Consider the following 24,473-nt stretch of genomic DNA (forward strand, 5'->3'; position numbering starts at 1 on the left):
ACACACTTTATCTCAACTTGGAAGTTAAGGACGCACTTGGAGAGTGCCCAAGGGAACCACACATCCCCGTGACTGGTCACGGGCATTCCTGAGGCACAGATGCCCACAGGTGCCAGGCTTTATCCCGCTGGACGAGCCGAGCCATCTGAAACATGAATGCAAGCGAGGATGAGGAGGGCACTCCCAGGCATTTACGACAGAGCTGCCAAGGAGGGGAAAATCTTGGGGCCAAAACGCCATTTCCTAATTTCCCCTGCTCCTCATGAAACTTCTGGCCAAAGCAGCAGCAGCAGCAAGAACTGCCCGGTTCGCTGGCCGAGGAATTCCACCTCTCGCTCTCGGGTTCGGAGGAAACACACACGGAGTCTTCCTAGGAAAGGTAGTGGGTTTCAGCACTCACTCTGCAGTGCTTCCCACAGTTGGAGAGATCTCAGGAGGGTCGATGACGTGATCAAGGACCTACGTGAGCCCTCACAAGTTTAGGGAATTTGTATTTTCAGTGATATTTATAGTCCGAGAAACCCTTGTGGTGGGGATTTCAGTTTCCTGACAGGACTGCCCTGCTCGGGTGCCCTGCGTGTTGCAGACGTGTGAAGACGGGTCCCATCGAACACTGGGGCCGTTCCCAGGCTGCCACCCAGAGGGCTCTCAGACACCTCGATTTTAGTGCTATTCCCAGAGAACTCCGAAAAATGCTTTGGACAATCTGGAACCCTATCCCAATGTGGGTTCCATGGGAAGCGTGTTGTGGAGAAAGCAGACTGCGATGGGAAGGGTCTGGAGAGCTCTGGGCTGGCTTTCTTCCTGGTAGGAATTTTCAGATCCTCAGGACCCAGCATGAAATGCGCATTTCCAAGAAGGTGACGGGATGCAAGCCTCCCCACCCTTCACAGACCTGCCTGCGTTCTTCTCAGGACTCAGGTCACCGGGATTTCAGGAAGCCCAGGTGAGAAGAGTGGGTACGAGGCTTGCCATCGGCTCGGAAATGTGCAAGGGGCGGGGCAGGACGCCAGGAAGGCCAGCCACTGCCCGGGATGAAGGGCTCCATTCCAGAAGGACTGACTGGGGGCCCATCCCCCAAGAAGGCACACTCCGCAGCCTCCGTGTTACTGAGACCCGGGCTCGTGCACGGAGTCACGGTCACAGCAGCCATGGAAACTGGCGAACAAGACGCAGGGCTGCCAGCGTGTCTGTTTCTGACACAGGTTCCTGAGGCTGAGCCAACCTGCGGTGCCGTAACATGCCGCTTATTAACGCAGCTCTGTCCCGCGACCCCGACTCCCCAGGGGGGACCCTGCCTCAGAGCCTGCTGACGCCGCCCCCCACCAGGACCACGGGGACAGGTGCCACATGGAGCATCCTAGCTCCCGGGGCCTTCCGTGGCAGCAGCGCACAAGGGCAGAAGGAACAGGAGGCGATGGGATGTACGTCGCCCGCGGGCCCCACTTGGTTGGTTTGGCTGAGTTCACACGTCTGCTCAGAAGGAAGAAAATGTCACATGATTATGGCTCCACAAGGTGCATTCCTGTTTGCACGCGGCGTTGCTGTGGCGTGCCAGGAACACCGCGGACTTGAACTCGGGCCCACTCTGTGGACAGGACCGGTCACTGTCACTCTGCGACAAGATGACGAGGAACGCAAGCCCCCTGTGGCAGCGGAAGACCAGGCTCTCCCAGAGGCACCAGGTGTGGTGCTGGGCTTCTGAGGCCTCTTGGCAAAAGGGGAGAGACGGGGTCACCCTGGGCGGCCCCCAGAGACCACCAAGAAACACCAAAAATCTCTTTGGTGACAGAACCGCTCCAGGGATGGCGAGTGAAGGTTCACGGGCAGACTGATGTTTTACGAGACCACCAAAGTCAGTTTATATTCCTTCTCTAGGAAATTTTTCAGGGAAGCCACAGGACTGACTGGAGGTAGACGGGCAAAGGAAGGAGTCAGAGGGTGGGTGATGTCCCCCCATGCAAGGGGGGGCAGGGCACAGGTGGAGAGACGGGGCTCCTGCAGGGGGCAGGGGTGGAGCCCGGCTCTCGTAGGAGCCACCTGTGCCTTATTCACGAGAAAACGGGGAGCTAAGGCAGGACAGAAAGGAAAACCAGGTTTTTTCTTTAAAAATTTTATTTGAGAGAGAGAGCAAGCACAAGCGTGGGGAGGGGGAGCAGGAGAGGGAGAAGCAGATGCCTCCACTGAGCAGGGAGCCCCACCCAGGACTGAATCCCAGGATCCTGGGATCAAGGCCTGAGCCAAAGGCAGCTGCTTAACTAACAGCAACCCAGGTGCCCCGGGAAACCAGTTTGAGGGACACTGAGTAAAGACAGCTTCCCATTCGATAACGGAGTTGAGTGATGTGTACAGACAGACCCTTGCCCTGGTGAAGGGATTGTCATCGGACAATAGCATCTTCTCTGTCCCACTGGGGGCCTGAGCATAGCTCTCCCAGATTCTGGTCCCAGGACAACCCTACAGCTGTCCTGAGTATCCAAAGTACAGTGGGCGGCCACCACTCACCCCACTCAGCACCCCATGGGAACCCCAGCCCTCAGGTGTTGCATCACTGTGACCGTGGTTCCAATGGTTCTGTTCCTTGGCAGCACCAGAAAGGTGACGTGGGCACGTTTTGGAGATGCTAAAAGAGAAGGCTTGCACAGTATGGAGGAGATCTTCGCGGTGGAGGCTGACGAGAAGGCGCTGGGCTCCAGGGTGCTGCCTGGCCCAGGTGGGAGAAGGAGGAGGCATGGCGTGTCCACACAGGCACATTCCTCGAAGTTAACTGCACTTGGCCACAGGGGTGTGTTTTCCCTGCCAAAGACGGTCTAATGCAGCAGCGTGTTCATTAAATGGAAGTTAGAGCCTCGGGAGGCCCACTTTTGATCATTAGTAACGTGCAGAACCCGATGCAGGGCAATTAATTCAGTTCCAGAAAATTAATTCTTAAAAGTAAGCAAAGGGAGAAGAGGGGATTGGAGCAGAGGCAATATTCATGCCCTGTTAGAAATGGGGTTAAACGTGCAATTAATTGTGTTTGAATAACAAACAGAGAAACCTGCTGGAACGAGTCACCAGGCAGCTCCATGGAAACCTTCACTGGCTGCGAAAAAGGCCATCCTTGACAAGGCCTTCCAGAAGTTTCCATCCAACTACAGGGGCTTGCATTAGATTCGGAAACAGAGACGTTCCCAGGAACATCCCTGTTCTGGCCTTCACCAGCACTCCCCTGCGCTGCTCTCCTGCCCGCTTCTCTCGGCCCCCATCCTCCGCCCCATCCCCTCTCAACCTCTCCACACCTCTGCTTCCCCAGCCAGCTTTCTCTGTGCACTCCCTGTTCCTGCTTCCTGCCCCACAGTGCCTCGGTTTCCCCCTCCACCACTTAACAGCAGCAGGACCCTGGCTCAGGGACCATCGTGTGCGAAGTGCCTTCTGGGTGTGCGCAAGAGCCTAGCCTCGCCGGCCGTGACACACAATGAGGTTGCATGTGGCAGTTGTCTCTCCCTGTCTCTAGACCCGCTATGATGACAGAGGAAATGTCCTCATAACAGAAGCCACTTGGACCCCAGTTTCTTGCAGCCAAAGGCATCTGCATGGGAAGGACAAAGCCCCTGACCTGCGGGGAGGGGCCCTGCAAATGCCAGCCATGGTGGGCGGTTGCTGTGGGATCGGGGCCAAGCCGCAGGATCCAGCCCGCCTCCTGGGGCATCCCAGGCCCAGGTGGCCTCTCCAGTGGCCTTCTCTGCCCCGGGCACCTGACAGCTCCCACCCCAAAGCTGGCACACCACCTTCCTAGAGATGTTGTCTTCTGCAACGGCTATTACTGGGGAGCAGTGACAGACCCTCCTGTCTTGCTCCAACTTCGGCGGAATGAGGGCTACTCAGAAACACGCACCAAACGCCAGCACGTCTGACTCAAAAGCATCCTTTCCAGCAGCCAACGCCACTGTGTGCCATTCTGGAGAGGCGCTCCAGCCCACACAGGAGGCCTGACCGCGGGAGAGGGTCTCCCGGAAACCAAGCAGGGCCCGGACACTGGGGCACCAGGAGGGTGGGGAGCACGCGGGCTCCGGACTCACCCAGGCCGAGCTCACTTCCCGCCTCCACCTCCAGCTAAAGTAACTGCAGTAGCTGGGCCTCAGTTCCCCCCATGGAAAGTCTCTTCTGCGCCATGTGGGCCAGTGGCATGGAAATGCATTGTGCGCTAAGCCCCTCAGAAGGACGTCAACCGACACAGCCGGGGCTTCCTGGTAGCGTGTCTTGGGATCCATGTGAGACCGCTGTCCAGTGTCGTCCTTCCAGAGCGGGGACTAGTTACTTCTTGTGCCTTCTAGGAAACCTCGTCTGGACAAACGCGTTGGACCCTATGGGAATGTGACCCAGCTGGGACCACTTCACGGGGTCGCCGCGTGATCCACGTGCACTCCCGACGGCATCGATGTTCCGTGGTGGTTCCCACAGAGCACTCCCGCGAAGGCTCCTTGCTCCCGGCCTGCGGCAGTGAGCGTCGGAGGCAGTGAGCGTCGGAGAGAAGGGCTGCGGTCTGTCCTGGGGCTAGAGGGAGGTCATCCAAGCGCAGCTTTCTGGGAGGGGCTACGGCGCCACGGGGAGCCCTGCGGGGGTGCCTGGGGCAGCCCACTCTCCTGAGGGGAGAGATACCCTGCTTGACCTCACTTCCGCGCCCAGAGAGATGGCTCGGGAGACACCGCACCCGCCCACCAGCACAGCTGGAACAGGAAGACATGGTGCGGTCCAGGCCGCTTTTCAGGGAAGGCCACGCGGACCTCAGACTCCAGCAGGATCTTTATCTACGCGGACCTTCTCTCTCTCTCAGCAGGGACAGCCGCACCTGCCATTTCAGTCCCTGTCCCACGGGCACGGGGGCAGCGTCCATTTAACGTCATCCCTCCCAGACGGGGGCCAGCAGCGTGGCTAGGGCGGGGCAGACACTAGGCCTCCCCCTTCAGAGACGTCTCCTGCCTGCTTCTGAGGCCCCTGAGAGGGGTCATGGCTAAAATGGGAGGGCGAGGCTTAGCGCACCGGGCCTGGGCGCCTCTGGGAGGAGCCTGCGTGATCTGCTGTCCCCAGGCACACAGGCTTTCCTGAGAGCCGAAGGCTTGTCACCCGGGACCCCAAGTGGACAGCAGTGCCTGCACTAACCTCCTCTCTCCTCCGGCGTTCTAGGTCAGCAGCAGGGTCCAAGGCTGTGACTCGGAGCCGCAACACACCTACCAGGGTCCCTTGAAGGGAAGAGCTTCAGGCATTCGCTTCTGATCCCCTGGGCCAGGCCCCAAACTCTCCCAGCCTCTCCTCTTCCCCACTCCCCATGCTGTACCCCCAGGCTGTCCCCAGGACCACTGGAGGCTCATATCCTCAATTCCATGGCCTGGCCGGAAAGACAAGCCAGCACCCACTGGGCCTCTCTGCAGTTCCTCGGCTCTGGCTTAAGCTCAAGGGGACACCCTGGCCTCTGTGGGTCAGAGGGCAGGTGCCGCCCCCCCTCTGTTGGACCCTCATTATCGGCACTGGACCAGGTACACAGCAGGCACTCATAGTTGCTGTCAGATAAACGCACGCTGCACCAAACTGCGGCAGACACACAGCAGCCGTGACCTGAAGAGAATATTCCAGAGGGTCTGAAACACTTAGTTCAGCAAAATACAAAGAACAACTAAGGTTCTTTGGGTCCACGCGGCACCAAGGGCAAAGGGAAACACGCTGAAAACACGCAAAGACTCGGTCTAGACCACAGGATGGGGCCGTGGCCTGAGCGGGTTCACGGCTCATGATCCGAGCTTAGCAATCACTCTGACCATGGGACAGCCTGTCTTTTCCAAATGAGTCACAAAGCAGTTAAACATGCCTTGTTGATTTTCACCACGAAAATTCACTTTCTGATATTAATTGAATTTCATGACCCTCCAGGGGACAGAATGTTATCGCTCGGAGCGGTTCTCGGGCATCTGTGTTTCTGAGACGACGAGATGACGCGTCATTACACGACTTCATCAGTCGTTCGGGTATGTTTCGTGTCGTTTGGCAAACAAGGGAACGACATCCTTCACCAGGGCTGTAAGTTCAGATACAAATCACTCGTCGATGTGTGATCCACCGGGAAGACTCCAGGCACGGGGCAGCCACGGGTTCGAGACTCTCACGGGGCAAAGCGGGTGCTTCTCCCAACACGAACCACGCTTCACGACCGTCTTCTGTCCGTGGATGAAGAGGCCCACATGTGCTCTCATTACAGGCGAAGACATAAAGCTACGTGCCCATCAGGAGACTCTGGTTTAAAATATTAACAAGCGGGGTCGCCTGCAGGGCTCAGGCAGGTAAGCGACTGCCTTTGGCTCAGGTCATGCTCCCAGAGTCCTGCTGCTCCCTCTCTCTCTGTGCTCTTACACTTTCTCTCTCTCTCTCTCCTTTCTCCATCTCAAATAAATAAAACCTAAAAAAAATTAACACACCAAAGGCGGCTGCTTTCAAATCCACGTAACACAACAGAACAGGCAGAACGCCTGAGAAACTTGAGTCTAACGCGACCCCGGGAACTGCTCGTGAGACTGAAGCCCCGCAGGCCCGGGAGGACCCCGCGGGAGGCACAGAGGCCGCCGTGGCTGGGCTTCCGAGGGGCAATGGGTTCGGGGGCTGCAGGTGACTCCCGATCAGAGTCCAGCTGCCAGGCTGCGGACTCAGCAGGTCCCCCCATCCCGACCCTGGTTCATGCTGATCCGGTCTGGGAGCAGGTGCAAGGCAGGTGCTACCCGACCACGCTGGTATGGGACCAGGGTGGGACCAGGGTCTAAGGGAGCAGCGTGGGGGCGGGGTCAGCGGTGCAGGGAGCAGATCCTTTACCAGCAGAGCCAGGGGACTGACGTGGGGACAGCAGAGCCAGGAACCCAGGTCTGGGGGGTGGGGACGCGGAGCTGGGCAGAAAGGACAGCTGGGCTGTCAGCAGCCCTTGTCCTCGCAGTGATTTCGAATCCAGGCATAACCGGGCACTCTCTCCCGATTAGGGCTTCCGTTGGGGGGAGCCAAGCACTAGTGTCCGTTCTCCACTAGCTCAGGCCACCATAACACGGCACCACAGGTGGGGAGCTCAAAGAGCAAGTGGCACCCCCAGCTCCAGAGGCTGAGAGCCCGCGATCAGGGTGCGGGCAGGTCAGGTTCTGCCAAGAGCCCCTTCCTGGCTCCTGGGTGGCCACCTCCAGCCTGCTGCAGACCATAGCCCTGCTCCTTCCCACCAGGGCAGGGATCTCACATGGGCACCCCACCTCCCACACCATCCCCGTGGGGGTGGAGCTGCCACATGACCTCTCGTGGCGGGGGGTGCACACACACAGTCCACAACATCGCTCCCGCTGCGCAGACCCCAGTTGGCTCAGGCAAGAACGGGCCACAGTGGGGTCGCCATGGGAGGATTTCCACAGCCTAACCCGGGCATCTACCCCATGGATGCCCCAGGGGAGGTTGTGGGGCGGCCACTGAGGGTTTCCGATCCTTCCCAGCAGCTAGCCTCCAGATCACACGTGCACAGAGGAGCCGCGCCGGACGGATGACAACAACATGTCTGGGAGCCCTCAGCCTCATCAGCGCTCCTGCCACCCTCGGCTGGCTGTCCCGCCAGGTGGGCGTCCCCTGTGTGGGAGGCGGGCGGTGCCCCATGCACAGCAGATGCCCACGACACGGCAGCGGCTCCCTGGAGCTGGGGTGCACAGAGATCATGGTGGGCAGCCAGCAAGCTTCCCTGCAGAAGATACCCGGGGAGGGGAAGGAAGGCTGCTGGCCCGTTTGCAAGAGGGTCTGGGAAGAATGTAGTAGGGCAGGCAGTGGCCCAGGCAGGAACGGGTCCAGGCACATGGCCGGTCCAGCCTCGCTCCTGCCTCCCCTTTGGACTCGAGGACAGAAAGAGGCTGCTTCTGATGGCCTCACTGTCTTGAGCCAGCTTCCTACCAGAGAGGTAAGAGGCTTTCTTCTTCGCCCACACTGGCCACATGCTGCCCAGTGAATGAGGAAGCATGAGGGGCCTCCACGAGCATGGTTTACTGCCTCCAGGGAACCTGCCTGGAGGCGGGGTCCAGCTGCTCCCTTGGACTTGGTGCAAAGGGAGAGAGAACAGCATGCAGGTGCGGAGAAAGGGCCCTCACTCCTGCGACCATAATGGCCACGCCATCGCAGGCTGGGGGGCAGCCACCGGCTGCTGCGCCAGTGACACACGGCTCCTAAGATCAAAGGTCAGAGCCTGGCGTGGATGAGTGGCATCCGTCCGAGCTAAGACCCGACGAGGACCACGGACTCTCCACCAGCTCGGCCACCCGTCCTGCGCCCGCCGGGTCCAGCGGGCGGGTAAAAGGGGGCACAGGGAAGACAGACACCAGGGCAGACATTCTGATCCCAAGAAAAACAGCAGGCAGAATTCCTGAGTTTCCGGATTCTGCTTACAGACTTGGACAGTCCGTGGGGGTGGAGGCCCGCTTTCCAGCCAACCGTGGCGAGAGCCAGATAAAATTTTCCTGGTCTTATTTTAGGATGGGTAAGGCTGTAAACAAGCTCAGTGAGCAGTCCACAGACGGCCTGTCTAGACCCTTCCTTGAAACAGAAGGTCACCAGGGAGGCAGACATCCCAGATGTCCTGAAGGCATGTGACAAAGAGCTATAGCCCGGCCAGCACTGGCTTCCGGACAGGGACAGTTACCTCACCTTCCCAGTGTCAATGGCGGAACCGTGCAGCCTGCCCGGGGAGGCACGAGGTCAGAAAGGGAGGCATGCTGCTCAGGAGCCCAGAAGGAGAGAGGACATGCCTCCCTCCACAAGCATAGCCAGGCACGGCACAGGGTGGGGGGGTCTGCAGAGGGCAGGGAACGCTGGCGCATCAGGCTTGGGGATGGCGAAGTGCAGAGGAAATTAAGAGGGGGTTCCAGTAGAAAAGCCAAAGAGAGTTCTGAAATACACTTACTAAAAATAAAGACCATCAGGATCCCAGGAAACACTAGTTTATTGGCTAAAATCAGAGGCTCTGGATCCTACCATCAGGTAGGACAGACTTGTTGCTCACTCTGGGGTCCTGCTGCTGGCTCTGGGGTCCTGCTGCTAGTTCTGGGGTCCCGCCCACTCTGCCGCCCACTGCTAGTTCTGGGGTCCCGACAGCCCTGCCACTCACACTGGGGTCCTGCCCCCCACCCCCGCTCGCTCTGGGGTCCTGCCTACCTCCTGCCCATTCTGGGGTCCCACTGCTCCCTCGGGAGTCCCTCCTAGCCCCACCACTCACTCTGGGGTCCTGCCCATCCCCCGCTTGCTCTGGGGTCCCACCCACCCCCATCACTCACAGATGGGCTTCTGTTTCCCAACTGGGAAATACAGATAACATTTGTACCTAACTCTTAAGAGTGTTTTGGGTAATAAATGAACAAATAAGTAAATAAAATATGGAAACTTCATTGAACAGTGCCTGGCCTCTAGGGGTCACCCCGTGAATGTCAGACGTTCCCGTCATTATCATATTTATGCCACCACCACCCACACCGCAGTTTAAGACTGGGTTTCCCTCCCCAGCCTGCAACCCACCAAGGCCCAGGCCACGGCAGCCTGGAGGGACGGACCTGCCAGCCGATTTCTCTGGCAAGCTAACTACTGACGGTTTGACCCTGGGTAGGTCCCCGCACTCTCTGCGTCCCGGTTTCCTCCCGGAGGAAACGGCTGATACATGCAATCCCACTTGTAAGGCAGAAACTCTTAGCGTAAGGAGGTGGCTGCCGTCTTCCGAGTCAGGTTTTTCTGCCTTGCTCAGACCCTATTCCAGACCAGGAGTACCACATGGAAACTCTTCCTCTTGTGGAAGTCCAGGTGCCTAAGAAACCCCTCATTTATCCTGAGATCCCAGCCAGTGAAGACGATGTGGCAATGTGGTAGGGGGGAATTCTGTCAGAGAACCAACATTCATCTCTAGGTAACAAATTGTTACTTTTTAACCTTCTCATGAGACTCTTTCTGAAACTTAACGAATGGAATTCTGGCCAACAGATCAAAAGTTTCCTAAGGCCAAAGGAACAGCAGCAAGAGGAAAAGAAGCAAAATATCCCACACATTCCCTTCCTTCTTCCTGAAGGAAGAGCTGGCACATCGTCCTGACCCCACAGCCAGGCGGCCTGGCGCTGGAAGGGGGGCATGTGCTCACCTGCTTTGCAGCAGCCTGGCTTGGAGGTAGGGAGCCCCGTGTCAGCACCGGCGGGCTCCCGGGGCCACAGAGCTCAGGGAAAGGGTTGGGGATGGCCGGCAGAGACGAGGTTCGGAGCTCCTGGTCTTCTTCCTGCAGGCGTCTAGGAGGAGAGACACACCCGCTCGTTAAAGGTTTGCTGTCGTCCCGACGCAATCCAACAATCCCACATCTGGGGATGTGCCCCCCAAAAAACTAAAAAGGGGCTCAAACAGACACCTGGATCCCAGGGTCACAGCAAGACATGTCACAAAAGTCAAACCCAAGTGTGCATGGAGGCATGAACAGACACACAAACGTGGTCCATCCACACAAGAGAACACAAATCAGCCCGCCCAAGGAAGGAACTCTGAGACACGTTACAGCAGGGATGAACCTCTAGGACAAGGTGCTGGGTGACAGAAGCCAGTCACAGAAGGACAGATCTTAGGACAGTCCACCTCTGTGAGGCACGTGGGGTCGCTAAGCCCCTGGCTAAGACAATGGTCACTGTGAGGGACTGGGGCAGGAGGGGGGCTTCTGGGTCACGGACAGAGTGTCACTGCTGCTGCTGAGCAGGTCCTAGAGCTATGTACATAACACCGTCAGTACACACAACACTAGGCACCTATTCATTTCAACACAGCTGGGATGCTACATGTATGGTACCAGGATGGGAAATCTTGTTTTTTTGTTTTTGTTTTGTTTTTAAAGCTGCCCTTCTCAGACTCAAAGGGTCCAGATTCCCTCCCTCATTAAACATCTGGGGGCGGGAAGTACCATGAACACGCTTCTATCCCAAACAATGCCCCCCACAGGGCCTGTACCAGGCGTTCTCTCCAAAAAACTCATGGGTTTTATTCCCTGAAAACCGATGTATGAAGAGGTGTAAGAGCATTTCCAGGAGAACCCCTCTTCCCGACGTCTTTCAAGGGGTCACTTCTCCAAACACACAAAGGCACCAGAAGCGGCTCCGTGTGTCCTCATTGGTGTCCTGGAACAACTGCTTGTTTATACAACAAGGTGGCTGATCGTGACTGGGCTGGGATTCAGTGTTCCGAGTCGCTACCTCCCCAGAGCACGAAGGCCTGGGTTTGCGTCTGCTCAGAAACACCCACAGCACCCCACTTCACAGCGCCAGGCACCACCACATAGCATAGCATGTCACGCTGCCAGTGCTCGGGCATTTCCTCCCGAAAACGCAAAACCCACCTCTCTTATAACTATGCCAAACACCTACATGGAGATGAATCAGATACAAGTATGAAAACAGCAGAAGAATCAAGTTCAGAGTCAAAGCAGAGACAATAGCAAAGCGCCAGTCTGCTTCCTATCCCTCAGGTTCTACCCTGCGGGCGGAGGACACCGCTGCCCAGTGTCCAGGCGTCCACCTGCAGAAAGGGAGCACAGCCCAAGATACCACTCAGCATCCCCGGTCCTTGCCAAAACTATGTCTCAGGAAGCCCTGGCGCTGGCCGGGTCTTCCAGGAATTGGTGCAGTCCTTTGACAGTTCAACTAAATTAATGATGCATTCACTTCCTCGGAGTTTGCCACGGGAGCAATGCACCGTGATCACTTTACAGGTTCTCTGTTTACCACCTGATCCTGATGCTGGAGGGGCCTGCCAGGCCATTCCCAGGGACCAGGAAGCACCCACTTACAGCACGACCGCGCCCACAGCCGGAAGGTGGTCTGAGCTGAGGGATGGCCCTTCTCTAGGGGCTCGACAAACATACCAGAAAGCGGATGTGCGTGGTTAAGAGAGTCCTCTCTTCCCGTACCAGCCTCTGTCCTGGCAAAGTGTCTGGCTGACACGTGGCCCTTGTTTCCTAGAGCCAGAGCACGGGACATGAAGTTGGGCCCCTTGTCCATATATTCCAGCCCAAGGATGACCTCTAGCTGGTGACAAACCCAAAGCATGAGAGTTTTCTTATATACAAGATCCAACGTTCTGATCTAACCCCTAGGGGTTAGCAAAAGCTGTTGTGAGAAATGTTAAAAGCCATGTTTAGGGCAGTGAGACTATCCTACACAGTAGTGTACAGATGGATTCGTGTCATTCCACATCTGTCCACACCCCCAGGACAGATGACACCGACAGTGGCCTTTGGGGGCCGACACTCCTGGGGCTCATCGACTGTACCAAAGTTACCACCCAAGGGGATGTGGATAGTGCAGGAGGCCGTGCGTGTGTGGTTCACATGGGACATACTTCTGGATTTCTCTCCAGTGTGCTACAAACCCAAAACCCATCTTTCAAAAATAAGTCCTTATTTGGAAAAACCAGATGTTATGCTAAGTGAACGAGGATGCCCTTCCGCTGAAATGCGAGACCAGGTAAATCCACAGCAATGGAAATGCAGGTGGGTGGCCGCGGGGCCCTGGGAAGGGGCAGTGTGGAGACACTGAGCATTGAGCTGGGGGTTTCTGCTGGAGGGGTGGGGGCCTTCTGGAGCTAGGGAGAAGTGGTGGGAATACAACCCTGGGAGAGTACTAAAAATGCCTGAATCGTGCGCTGTAAGTGGTTCATTTCCTGTTATTTGAGCTTCACGTCAATAAATTCTTCTTAAAAATTAAAAGGAGAACAAGAGTCCCATGCTGCCTTTATGGCAGTTCACAAGTACTGTGTGAAGCGAAACTAAGAGACATTACACGAAGCTGGAGAGAGTTCCGGAGGCTGAGTCCCTCCATAGTTGAAAACCGAGACGTAGAAAGGGGGCAAAGATGCAGGGATGTCGGGGGCTGGGGACGGGGAGGAGAATGGCAGGCCTGTGCTCCGTCATCTGCCCAGCTGGAACACGTCCGCTGCCTGCTGCTGTCCCTGTAGTACACTCCTTTAGGATCGGAGGCCCCAGTGGTAACCTCTTCCAGGAAGCCCTCACTGCCTTCCCCAGCTTCTGCTCTGCACCTGTCCCCGTTGGCTCTGCACACGCGACTCCGTGGGCCTCCCACACAGCATCAGGCCCAGTACATCTTGGAGCTCCTCAGGGCCCCTCAGGCTGGGTTTGCATCCGGACTCCCCCCTCACTAGGTAGGGGCCAGTCACTACGCCTAGGGCCTCAGTTTTGTCACCTGGGCATTAAGGGCCACCACGCCACCCACCTTGAGAGATATGCTAGCCATCGTACCAGCTAACAAATGAGGATTCAACAGGAACTATACAGAGAAAGTGCTCAGCATACACAGGAAGTGCTCCATAAAAAGCCTCACTTACAAAAAAAAAAAAAAAAACTTTGGGTATCCCATATTGGTCACCCCATTTTTAAAACAAAATTGAAGGTAAGAAAGAATGCTACTTATCTGAGAGAAGTGAGAAGAGGTAAGGCCTGAGGCCAGGTGTCCACTCCGCTGCAGGGAGAGTGTCCGCTGCCCTGGCTGCATTCCTGCCCAGACACCTCCCGTGGGACTTCGTACAGGCAGCCCCAGGGCAGAATGTGGCCCAAACTTTAGGCTCAAGGGCTCCAGGTCACCCAGGGGCCTGGGCCTCCTTGTCCATCCTTTGCCCTGACTCTGCTCCGGGTGCAACCGCTGTGCGGGCTGTGACTGTCCTTCCCAGGGGCTCCCTACTCCAGGCTTCTCTGGACACGTGACTGACAGACCCACACCCAGAGAAGTGCATGGGGGGAAAGTGCGTCTCTTTGCAGACTGACTGCACAGGGGCCAAGAACACGGGGTGATGCCCCAGAAAGCAGAGTGGGATGAAAACACCAGGAGCGAGAGGCAGGGAAAGGCCAAGGGCCGAGGGGCAGGCGACCACCCCTACAGACAGCTCTGTGCTGACTCTGCTGGCCTGAGACAGAGCAGACCGCCTTGGGCGAGAGGGTAGCCTGTCCGCAGAACCCTAGGGATGTCAGACCAGAAAGAGCCTTATATAAGGTGCCTGGATGGCTCAGTGAGCTAAGCCTCTGTCTTTGACTCGGGTCGTGATCCCGGGGTCCTGGGATCGAGCCCTGCATTGGGCTCCCTGCTCAGCAGGGAGCCTGCTTCCTCCCTCTCTCTCTGCCTGCCTCTCTGCCTGCTTGTGATCTCTCTCTCTGTTAAATAAAATCTTTAAAAAAAAAAAAAAAAAAAGAGCCTTCTGCAAGTTTCTCGAAGCAGAGAGGACCCCACCCCTTCACCCCCAAGCACAGGAAGCGAGATCCCTGGAAGATGCAGTGCCCAGGAAGGTAGCAGCCACGAGTGCCCCAGCCTGACCAAGGCCCAAGACAGAGGGCAACACCACCTCGCACTAGAAAGCCCAGGGAGGCCTCGCTCTGTCGCCCATCCCCTCCATCCTCACCTGAAAACCTCCAGGGCCCACAGGGACCGGGCAGCAGCCCCAGAGAGCTTCTCTGCTCGGTTTCACAATCTCTCCCCCCAGAAGGCCCCTGATGCCTTCGGCACCCCGTTCCCAGCAGCTGTGGCGCTGGCTGCTCGGGCCACACCCTCGAGACAGGGCAGGGGCACGCTCACCGCTCAGGCGGTCCCCCACCGCCCCCCGAAGTTAGGCGCTGACACCTCCTGTCTGTCCCCCTCTGTATCCGCTTTGGGACACCAGCATCTCTAGGCTGGTCCCTGAAACAGCCTCCAAGTCATCTGTGCCCTAACTGGCCAACACCCGCACCCCCACCCCGCCCCCGCGAACCAGGCTGCCAGGACGATCTGCAGAAACACTAACCCAACCTCCTGACTCGCCTCTTCAAATCTTTCCCCATCTTGCCCCTCGAACCTCTCACGGAGGCCTTCAGAAGGCGGCCCCACCTGTCAGGGTCATTTTTTGTCTACACCCCTGCATGGAGGTGTGATCGGCAGTTGGAAAGCAGGACGACTGTGTGTGTGATAGGAGCACGCCGTGCGACCCATCAGCAGGGTCGCCTGCCGGACACACCCACAGCCTGCGGACAGGACGCGCCCTCCCTGCTCTCTGCTGTGATCCTGGAAGCCCCTCCCTTTCAGACAGGTTCTCAGTCTACACCACACCCGGGTACTGGGACGTGTGGGCTCGGTGCTGTAAGAGATCCCCTGGACCCGCTCCCCTTGTAGAAAAGGCACTTGGGACGCTCTGCCCCCTCTCTCCCAACACCCTCCCCTCTGGATCTGGCCTCCACCACTCCCACTCTCTGCTTCTCAAAGTCTGACTACCTTAGATGCGTCCCCTACGTGCAATCCCGTGGCATCTGTCCTCCTGTGGCAGGCTTGGTTACTTAGCATGCTGCCTGCGTTGCCCATCAGCACACGAATTGATAAACACGGTACGTACAAGAGAGTATCAGTCTGCCAAGGAAGGGGAGCAAATCAGCCACCTGAGACAACAGGGATCATCCCTTTCACTCACAAAATACCCTCCCCCATACCCACCCCAGCTCCTACTCACCTGCCAATACCCAAATCAGAGATGTGCCACCTGGAAGGAACACCCCTCTGCTTCCCAGAAGCCCTGCCTGCCAGCACTGAATTTCCAGAGGCTGTGTCTCCTGCAGTGAACCCCCCGCGGGATGCCCCTCCTCCAGGCTCCCAGACCCCACTATGGGCAGTAAGGCCCTCGAGCCTCCAACAGACCAGTCCGGGTCCTTCCTTCCTTATTTCCAAAGCATTCTCTTACGAGGATTTCCCTCCCCCAGCACAGAGCAGGTGCTCCATGGATGTTATCCAAACCAAAGCAGGTACCAGGTCCAAGCCCATGGGGCCGAGCTGGATGAAGAAAATGCATGTAGGGACCGTGCAGAGAGTTGTGTCGCATCCCCGTCCCCAGAGACAAGCCCCTCCAAGCCCCGGGTCCCACCTGACGGCGAGGATGTGCATAGGCTGGGAACGTGGCGTCTGCAGGGACCTTGTTCCTGAGGGCGGCGGCTGGCTGCGGGAGTGCTGGCCGTTCTGGAGCAGAGGCGCTGTCTCCGACTGCATGCTACAGGATGGGTACAAACTCTCCAGTGACGCGTTCACATCGTTCACCAGGGCTTCCAGGTCTACGTCATCCTCTGGGCGTTCGGGCCAACCGCGAGAAAACAGACAGAGCGGGATGTTAGCGGTGGCAGTGGGGGTGACAGGCACACGGGCACCTTGGGGATCAGCTCCCAACGCTCACACAGGTCCACATGACCCAGCGAAGGCATGGAGCGGGACTGAGCTTGTGCATCCCAGAAGGAACCATACATACTACACGAATTGGTATTTGCTGACATTCCCTGGGCACCGCGGAGCCATCATCCAGCCGCGTCTCTATGGTCTGCACTGACAGGACCCAGCTTTGGAGTCTCTGCCTGGCTCACGGGCCCCTCGGTGTGGAAGGGCCACACAGCATGACCCCACTGCTCCGGCCTCAGCTGGCCAGACCACAGGCGGACGTCGAGCCCTAACCAGGTAGATCAGGACTTCTCCCTTCCCCAAAATTCTAGAGGTGGTAGACATAGGAGCTGAACGGCACCCAACATGGACAGGGGCCTTGGCCTGCTCAGGGATCCGGGAGGCCCACACCACGCAGACAGGCTCACAGGGGGAGGCCAATGGAGCGTGCACCTGCTGACCTCCAGGTGCCCTCCTCTGCCCTCATTGGGCCTGACAGACAGGGGAGCCTGGTCTTTGCAGAGAAGGCCTGACGCAGACAGAAGCCCAGAGAATGTCAGAGGGAAGGACAGAAAACAGAAGGAGATGTGCTCCAGAGACTCTGATGGGAACTTGGGATGGGTCAGCTTGGCTGGGACGCAGGTATTTGGTCAAATATGATTCTAGATGTTTCTGTGAAGGTTTTTGTTTTTGTTTTTGTTTTTTTGTTTTTTGTTTTTAAAGATTTTATTTATTTATTTGAGAGACAGAAATCACAACGAGGCAGAGAGGCAGGCAGAGAGAGAGAGGAGGAAGCAGGCTCCCCGCTGAGCAGAGAGCCTGATGCGGGGCTTGATCCCAGGACCCTGGGATCATGACCCAAGCCGAAGGCAGATGCTTAACCCACTGAGCCACCCCGGCGCCCCTGTTTTTGTTTTTTAAAGATCTATTCATTTTGAGAGAGAGAGCACACAGTGGAGAGGGGCAGAGAAAGTTTTAAGCAGACTCCCTGGGGCGCCTGCGTGGCTCAGTTGGTTAAGCAGCTGCCTTCAGCTCAGGCCATGGTTCCAGGCTCTTGGGATCGAGCCCCGCATTGGGCTTCCTGCTTAGCGGAGAGGCTGCTTCTCTCTCTTCCTCTGCCTGCTGCTCTGCTTACTTGTGCTCTCTATCTCTCTGTCAAATAAATAAATAAAATCTAAAAAAAAAAAAAAAAAAAAAAAGGGCAGACTCCCCACTGAGCAAAGAGCAGAATGCAGGGCTTGATCTCAAGACCTTGAGACCATGAGCTGAGGGGAAAACAAAGTCAGATGCTTAACTGACTGTACCACCCCAGTGCCCCTCTATGAAATATTTTTTAGATGAGAGTAACATTTTAATCAGTAAGCTTTGAGTAAGAATGCTCTCCATAATGTGGGTGGGCCTCATCAGATCAGTTGAAGAGAAGAAAAGTTTAAGAGAAAAAGACTACAGTCCCTGAGGACAGAAGAATTCTACCCCCAGACTTGAACTACAACTCTTCCCTGGGTCCCCAGCCTGCTGGCTGCCCCGACGACCTTGGACATGCAGCTCCACAATCACGTGAGCCGGTTCCTTAACCCCCCTGGCCCATACACCCATGCACATCCCATCGATTCTGTTTTTCTGGAGAGTCCTCACTATATACCATGGAGGGGGAGTAGATAAGCCAGCAAACTCGGAGATGTGAGAGGAGCTGGGGCAGGGGGCAGAGCCAGAGCCTGGGGATGGGATCCAGGCTCCAAGCAGCCTGGCGTGGCAAGGAGCTCTGGAAAGCACAGTCCCTACAATCGCGAGCTGAAGCTGCTCCGAAGTAGGTTCTCTTTATATGTAACCCACTGCAACCTAACAGCACTGCCCTCTTCAGTGTGTTTTCAGCTCTGCCACTTTGCCCAACATGGCCAACATGAACAAGACCCGCCTTACCCTACCACGGCGCTTTGCAAGCCGGGTCAGCCACAGGCCCACCTGCTCCTGTAAGTGACGCCCACTGAGCACCACGGGCTCAGGGCCCAAGACAGCGCGACACCCCCCAAGCCAGGGCCCAAGCCCCTACGGGCAGGAAGGCAGAGCAGAGAGGTCACCCACTGGGAACATGTCCATCCCGGCCCCACTCCTGGAACCCTATGGGCTCTACACCCAGGACACAAGGTTCAGCTTTCTACCTCTCACCCCACAAGCCCGACACGGGGTTCATAGTGGAGCTGCATGCGGGGGGCGGGGGTGACAGGAAGAAGCTGGTTGTCACCTTGCACCATAACAGAGCCCCACGTGTGGTAAGCACAGGTAGCTGTAACTCGGTAACACCTGTCCGTGTAACACCTGTTTCATGGACGCCTTACGACACAATATACACGGGGGACCACGAGCTGGTGTACCAGCCGAGGAACAGACCCATGGGGTCGAGCACTTTGCCTATGATCACACACAAGTGCAAAAGAGCAAACCCTGAATCTGAAAATAATCTTTGCAGCCACCAGGTGTGTGCTCTATGCATGAGCTCACAGACCTTTCCGGAACCTGCCCCATGCCTCCCCCCGCCACCTGTCGCAGGACCCCTTGTGCATTACAGAGAGATGTCAGTTTCATCCAGTCCTGGAATTCGCCTTTCTTTCTTTAAAAATGTACGCCTTTGCTTTGGCTTCCCCACTCGTTAGGGAAAAGGGCCCAAGAAGACAGAGCAGAGCTGAACAGCGAAAAAACTTCCTGAGGGAGGATGTCTGGCACAGATGCCAAAGGGGCACGGGGTCTGGGGGTGCAGGGCGCCCCAAGGCTACAGCCAGGGAGGGCGTGCAGCCGGCTGGGGTTGGGCTGGGGTGGAGAACAGCTATGGGAAGACCAGGCAGAAGCTGAAAAGCCACAGACCCTCGGCTTCTTACCTTCCAACTGTGCTAGGGCAGGGATCTGAGGAAGGCCTGGACACGGGTGCTACACACAGTAAGCACATCCCGACCTGAAACCTGCGAGCAGGGCCCCGCACGTCTAGGGGTGTGTATGAGAGGGGGAAAGGTGCTGCCTTAGCTTGGGTTATGGAGCGTCAAAGATTAATCCAGTGGCCAGACAGTAAAAGGACAAAGGTACTGAATTAATAATTCATCGTTACCGTGTGATCAATACTTAATCGATCACAAAGGAGAACTCCAGAGTCAGCAGGCAGCAGTCTTGCTCAGAGTTCAGGGGCAGGGAGGTGAGTGGGACAAGTGGGGCTCACGGAAAATCTGGACCCCTGGAGGGTCCTTGTCCTCCTGTCTCCTGTCCTCATCTGTAAGCCGAGGAGCAGGGGCCAGGAGAAGAGAATGGCCACCACATGGGGGACACCCCTCAGCTGTGTGTTCATTGACATCTCAGGGTACTCACCTTCGAGAACAAGTACAAGTCACACTGCAGCTCACAAGTCTGGGGCTTCCAGAAAGTTCTAGAATGTGTCCTACACTCTTATTTAGCTGCCACATAATAGCTCCGTAACACAAACAAGCCTAACTCATCCCGTGAACAACCCAAGCATTTCTCCCTTAATGGACCCTTTAAGAGCTGGTGAGGGGTGAAGCCCGAGTCGGCCTCGGGTCAGGCCCCTGGATGCCATGGGCAGGGTGGCTGAGGGGCAGTTCACACGTCCTCAAAACCTGGAGAAAATCCAGCAGAACACACCGACCACTGCTTCCACTTCCGTGCCCCCAAAATACAGGCTCACTGTCTGACACGTTTCTTCTGAGAAAATGTGATGTGCTGACCGCCCCCCACCCAGGTGGGTTTTCACTGGAGTTATCTTTCCCCTATGGAAGCCCCTGGCAGTGCTGTCTTCCGTCCTGCCCTTCTGCTCCTTTTTGGGGCCGGCCAGGGTCACCGCTGGGTCACCGCTCTGGGTCACCGCTCTCTGCAGTCAGGGCCACTATGCTTTCGGGAACATAACGTCATTCTGACACTCCTCAGAGTCAGTGTGATGGCGAAGTATAAAAACCCCAGAGGGTCGAAGCAAGGTGTGTCCCCAACGTGCTTTCCCTCTTCTGAGGTGCGTTACTGACAGACATCCCGGCACATTTAGAAGCGTGGGCGTTAGACAAACCAGGTGACTCTGGTCACACGCGGGGAGCAGGCTGTAATTTTCCTGAATCAAATCCAACCGTCATACCGCCATGTCACCAACTTTGTGCATTTTTCACAGTTCTTAGAGCAAAATCGAAACCTTTTCAAGAATCTAAAATATCCTACTCAGGAGAAAAAAAAAAATCCCATTCTTTGACAAACTTTCAAATTTCTGTGGCTCAATTAGGATTTCATCTGTTTAGATTATAGAATCACCGGGGGAGGGGGCACCTGGGTGGCTCAATGGGTTAAGCCTCTGCCTTCGGCTCAGGTCGTGATCTCAGGGTCCTGGGATAAAGCCCCGCAAGTCCTTGCTCAGTGAGGAGACTGCTTCTCCCCTCTCTCTGCCTGTCTCTCAAAAAAAATAAAATCTTAAAAAAGAAAAAAAAAAAGTGCTATACTACGATTATTACGGAAGTCACCAAGACCTTACTGAGGTGACGGTCAGTTCTTGCAGAAACGCTTGGAGTGGCTCGTGGTGTGGCCAGCCCTACGCCTTCCCTGTAGGGATCACCACCCGCCCGTGAGGGCCCCTCTGCGGAGAAGCAAACACTGGGCACAAACGAGGCAGATGCTTCTGGAAATGGGTGCTAAGATAAAGTGTCTAATCAGTGCAGCCCTCACGCCAAAATACCTCCCCGAGACGGCAGCCCTGGCAGGCATGCAGAGGGGAAGGGAAAACAACTCCACGTACACAATTTCACGTCACACGGGCTCCTGAGGACGTACGTGCAGCAGATATAGGTCAAACAACACGGTTGTAAATCAAGTTATTAATAGTTATTTTGCCTCCTCAAATAACCAAGTCCCACACTGGATGCTGACTTTTGTCCCAAATATTTGGGGACTCATCTGATCTCCAGCTCCCATGTGCCTCTGGCCTCTGTACCACAAGCCAACGGAGGCTGCTTCACTTCTAAAATAGATCTAAACTTGGTGAAACAAGCTGGCATCTGGCTCCCCGAGGATGACTTGGGGCACGCATCTTCCATAAACCAAGCCAGGACCAGGCCAGGGGCTCACCGGCTGACTGCAGGCGCAGAGGCCAACGTGAGTTGGAGACGAGGCTCCCCCTTCTCACCCCCCCCCGAACCCCCTCACTGCACCCTGCTGGGCCCAAGTCACCACACAGTGTCCTCTGGAACCTCTGGAATAGCAAAGAGGACGCTGAACTGCGTGGCTCCTCACAGAAACGCTACTTGTCCGACGTGCTCAGGACACATGTACGGCCTGTCTGTGCTCCCCAGACCCATGTGAGCACCTGCTACTGCGCACCGTCTCCCGGCCTCCTCCCATCTTCATACAGAAGGGACGCTCCTCAGCATAATGGGGCCCAGCAACCTTGCTTAGATGCGAAAACCCCAGATGGCGACAGATTATTAAGAGCAAGAAAAAAAAGAAAAACATCGATGGCCCTGGTGAGGTTGGACAGAACAGAAAACAGAGATCTTGGTCTCCTTCATGATGCGGCACAGGGCTCCTAAGAGCCCTATGACTTCCTAAGCCGTAAAAGCAATGGGAGCATTTTTTGTTCTAATATTTGGTCTTTCGTGGCTCCTGAAATAGCTCCCGAGCCTTCACAAAGGCGAGAGGATCATCTTTTGTGATAGAACATTCTCTTATTCATTACAAGCCCCTTTCCTTCTTTTTTTTTTTTTTTTAAGATTTTATTTATTTGACAGAGAAAGAGACAGTGAGCACAAGCAGGGGGAGTGGGGGAGGGAGAGGGAGAAGCAGACTTCCTGCTGAGCCCAGAGCCTGAGGCAGGACTCGATCCCAGGACCCTGGGATCATGACCTGAGCCGAAGGCAGCCGCTAACCGGGCCATCCAGGTGTCCCTTGAAGCCCCTTTCAACCACACCTGAGTTGATATCAATCAGGTGCTTTAGGGGAAGCCATCAGATAACCACAGGATGGGCGCTGTTTGCCGAGGGGACCAACAGTGGGACGGGAGGGTTGGGAGGATCAGCCCCACTCCCTGACCTCAGGGAACAAGAGACAGGGGCTGGACGTCGAGTTCATCAGATTTAAGCCATCATGCCTACGGGGTTAAGCACCCACATAGAAAATGCAAACCCACAAGGTTTGCAGAGCCTCTAGGTAGGCGGACACAGAGAGGCGCTGGGAAGGTGGTGTGCCCCCCACAGAAGTCCTGAACACCTTCCCATGCCTTGCTCAATGTCTCTTTGCCACCTGACTGTCCCCAAGCTGCATCATTTATAACAAACCAGTACTGTAACTAGTTCCACAGGCTGCTCTAGTCAATGACTGAACCAAGCAGGTCGCGTCAGGATGGAACCAAGCACCATAGGGCACATCCGGCAGGATGTCAGAGAATGCCTGAAGGGGGAAGAAAGCCCTCGCATCTGGGGTATGGAGGTGTGGAGTCAGCACAGAGAAGACAAGAACTTTCTTTACACACAGTGCTAGGGCTGAGAAGTCCCCAACACCCACCTAAAGGCCAATGTTCTTTTTGTTTTTTTGGTTTTTTTTTTTTTTAAGATTTTATTTATTTATTTGACAGATAGACATCACAAGTATGCAGAGCAGCAGGCAGAGAGAGAGGAGGAAGCAGGCTCCCTGCTGAGCAGAGAGCCTGATGCAGGGCTTGAACTCCAGACCCTGAGATCATGACCTGAGCCGAAGGCAGAGGCCCAACCCACTCAGCCACCCAGGTGGCCCAAGGCCCATGTTCTTTTATGTTTCTACCTGTATAGGAATGAGAGGTCCAACCTGCAACGGCGTTTTCAACCTAAACCATGCTCCCTTGACAAGTTATGTCGGATGACCTCTGAACCATTCAAACCTCGTGCAGACAGAACTCAACATTCTACTGACATACCTTTTGCACACCAATTAATCCTCTACTTGCACAGATTCCTGCCACAAGTATTTAATCTTTAATTGGCACCGCTGGGCTTAAGTAAGCAGCAGAAGGAAATCAGGTGTTACCCTGGAGAGAGAGTGGGCCTCTGCTGTATTCATGATAGTTAGAAATATTCAGGAAACCTAACAGCAGAGATTGCCTGACCACAGCTCCAAATACAAGGGCAGCTTTCAATTCCTGTCATCTAAAAAAAATAAAATACATCCCACAAAGCTTTATCTCAGTGGTTACTACAGGCAGGTAGGATTTGAAACAAGAAATAGACAAGAGAAGAGAAACTTCGCTTTCCAACCTTTGTGGGAAATGGGGATCTCCTCTCCACCCACCTCCCCCAGACAATGGCAAGTGACGGGGTCAGTGTCTGTGAATTGAGAACATGCATATCACACAAGCTGGCTCTGTGTGTGTGTGTGTGTGTGTGTTGCATTACAACTATACATGCACATCTGAAAAGGAGCCCTGCCTATGCTTTCTGTGGCCTCTGGGCTCTGGTCATCACTGGGCCGATCTACGCAGACTCCCCACACCAGGCCCAAAGCACGTTCCCTGAATGCACCCACGTTAGCCAGGATGGAGAAGAATCAGTAACTCAGGATGGAGTGGCTGACATCCTAAGTCCCTCACGGACAAGTCCCACAATCCCAAAACCCTGACACCAGGAAGTAGTCCGTGACTGAAAGTTTCCCACACTTATTAGCCCCCGGCTGTGTGCACACACTGCTGCCCAGGAGGGACTCGAAAGACTGGCTGGCGGCTACCATATTCAAGTTCACGGGCTCCTTCGAACCTTGAAGGCAAACACCGGAAATACGTTATGCCCTCGCAGCCCATGGCAGCTCACCCTGCTCCCTGTCCTTCCCAGTATACCCGCTGCAGCTTCCAGCCCAGGAATCACTGAGCACTGGTCTTCCTGCTCCCATGCTGGGTGCAATGGAGCACGGTCCTGGGTCCCCACAAGCACTGTGGGGTCGGGGACGATCCTGAACAATCTACAGATGCGGCAGCCTGCGTCGCAGAGCTCGAGCGCATACGCACAACTTCTCCTTGCCATCCCACAGAAAGCTGAAGACCTCCAGAGGGCTTCAGGAATTAAGAGCCGCCCATTTCACACCTCACGGCTAGGCAAAGCGAGGCCCAAAGAAGTGGCAATTCAGTGTGTCACATGGTGACCCAGCGGCCTCACCGGGGGCCTGACTTCTAAGCTTGTGTCCACGTGCAGATTAGTGGTTGTCACCACTAATGCCCCAATTACCAAGGGCTTATCACGTGCCCCTCCGTGTCACATCGCTGAC

The 24,473-nt window shown here is 55.9% G+C and overlaps 1 protein-coding gene across 4 annotated transcripts in view; it reads right to left on the reverse strand.

Annotated features, from left to right (window-relative positions):
• Positions 1-24,473, reverse strand: part of GRB10 (growth factor receptor bound protein 10) — a 172,857-nt gene that overhangs the window by 54,699 nt on the left and 93,685 nt on the right. For 3 of the 4 annotated variants that reach the window (XM_032305455.1, XM_032305454.1, XM_032305456.1), the window contains 3 exons: positions 23,474-23,542; positions 15,937-16,132; positions 10,157-10,298 (listed from right to left, as the gene is read on the reverse strand). In XM_032305455.1, coding sequence (XP_032161346.1) covers positions 10,157-10,298; positions 15,937-16,132; positions 23,474-23,542 — 407 coding nt within the window. The remainder of the gene's footprint in view (positions 1-10,156; positions 10,299-15,936; positions 16,133-23,473; positions 23,543-24,473) is intronic. The other variant, XM_032305457.1, reaches the window with a different exon arrangement.

This window comes from Mustela erminea, chromosome 11 (genome assembly GCF_009829155.1).
Source record: "Mustela erminea isolate mMusErm1 chromosome 11, mMusErm1.Pri, whole genome shotgun sequence".
NCBI classification, from domain to species: domain Eukaryota; kingdom Metazoa; phylum Chordata; class Mammalia; order Carnivora; family Mustelidae; genus Mustela; species Mustela erminea.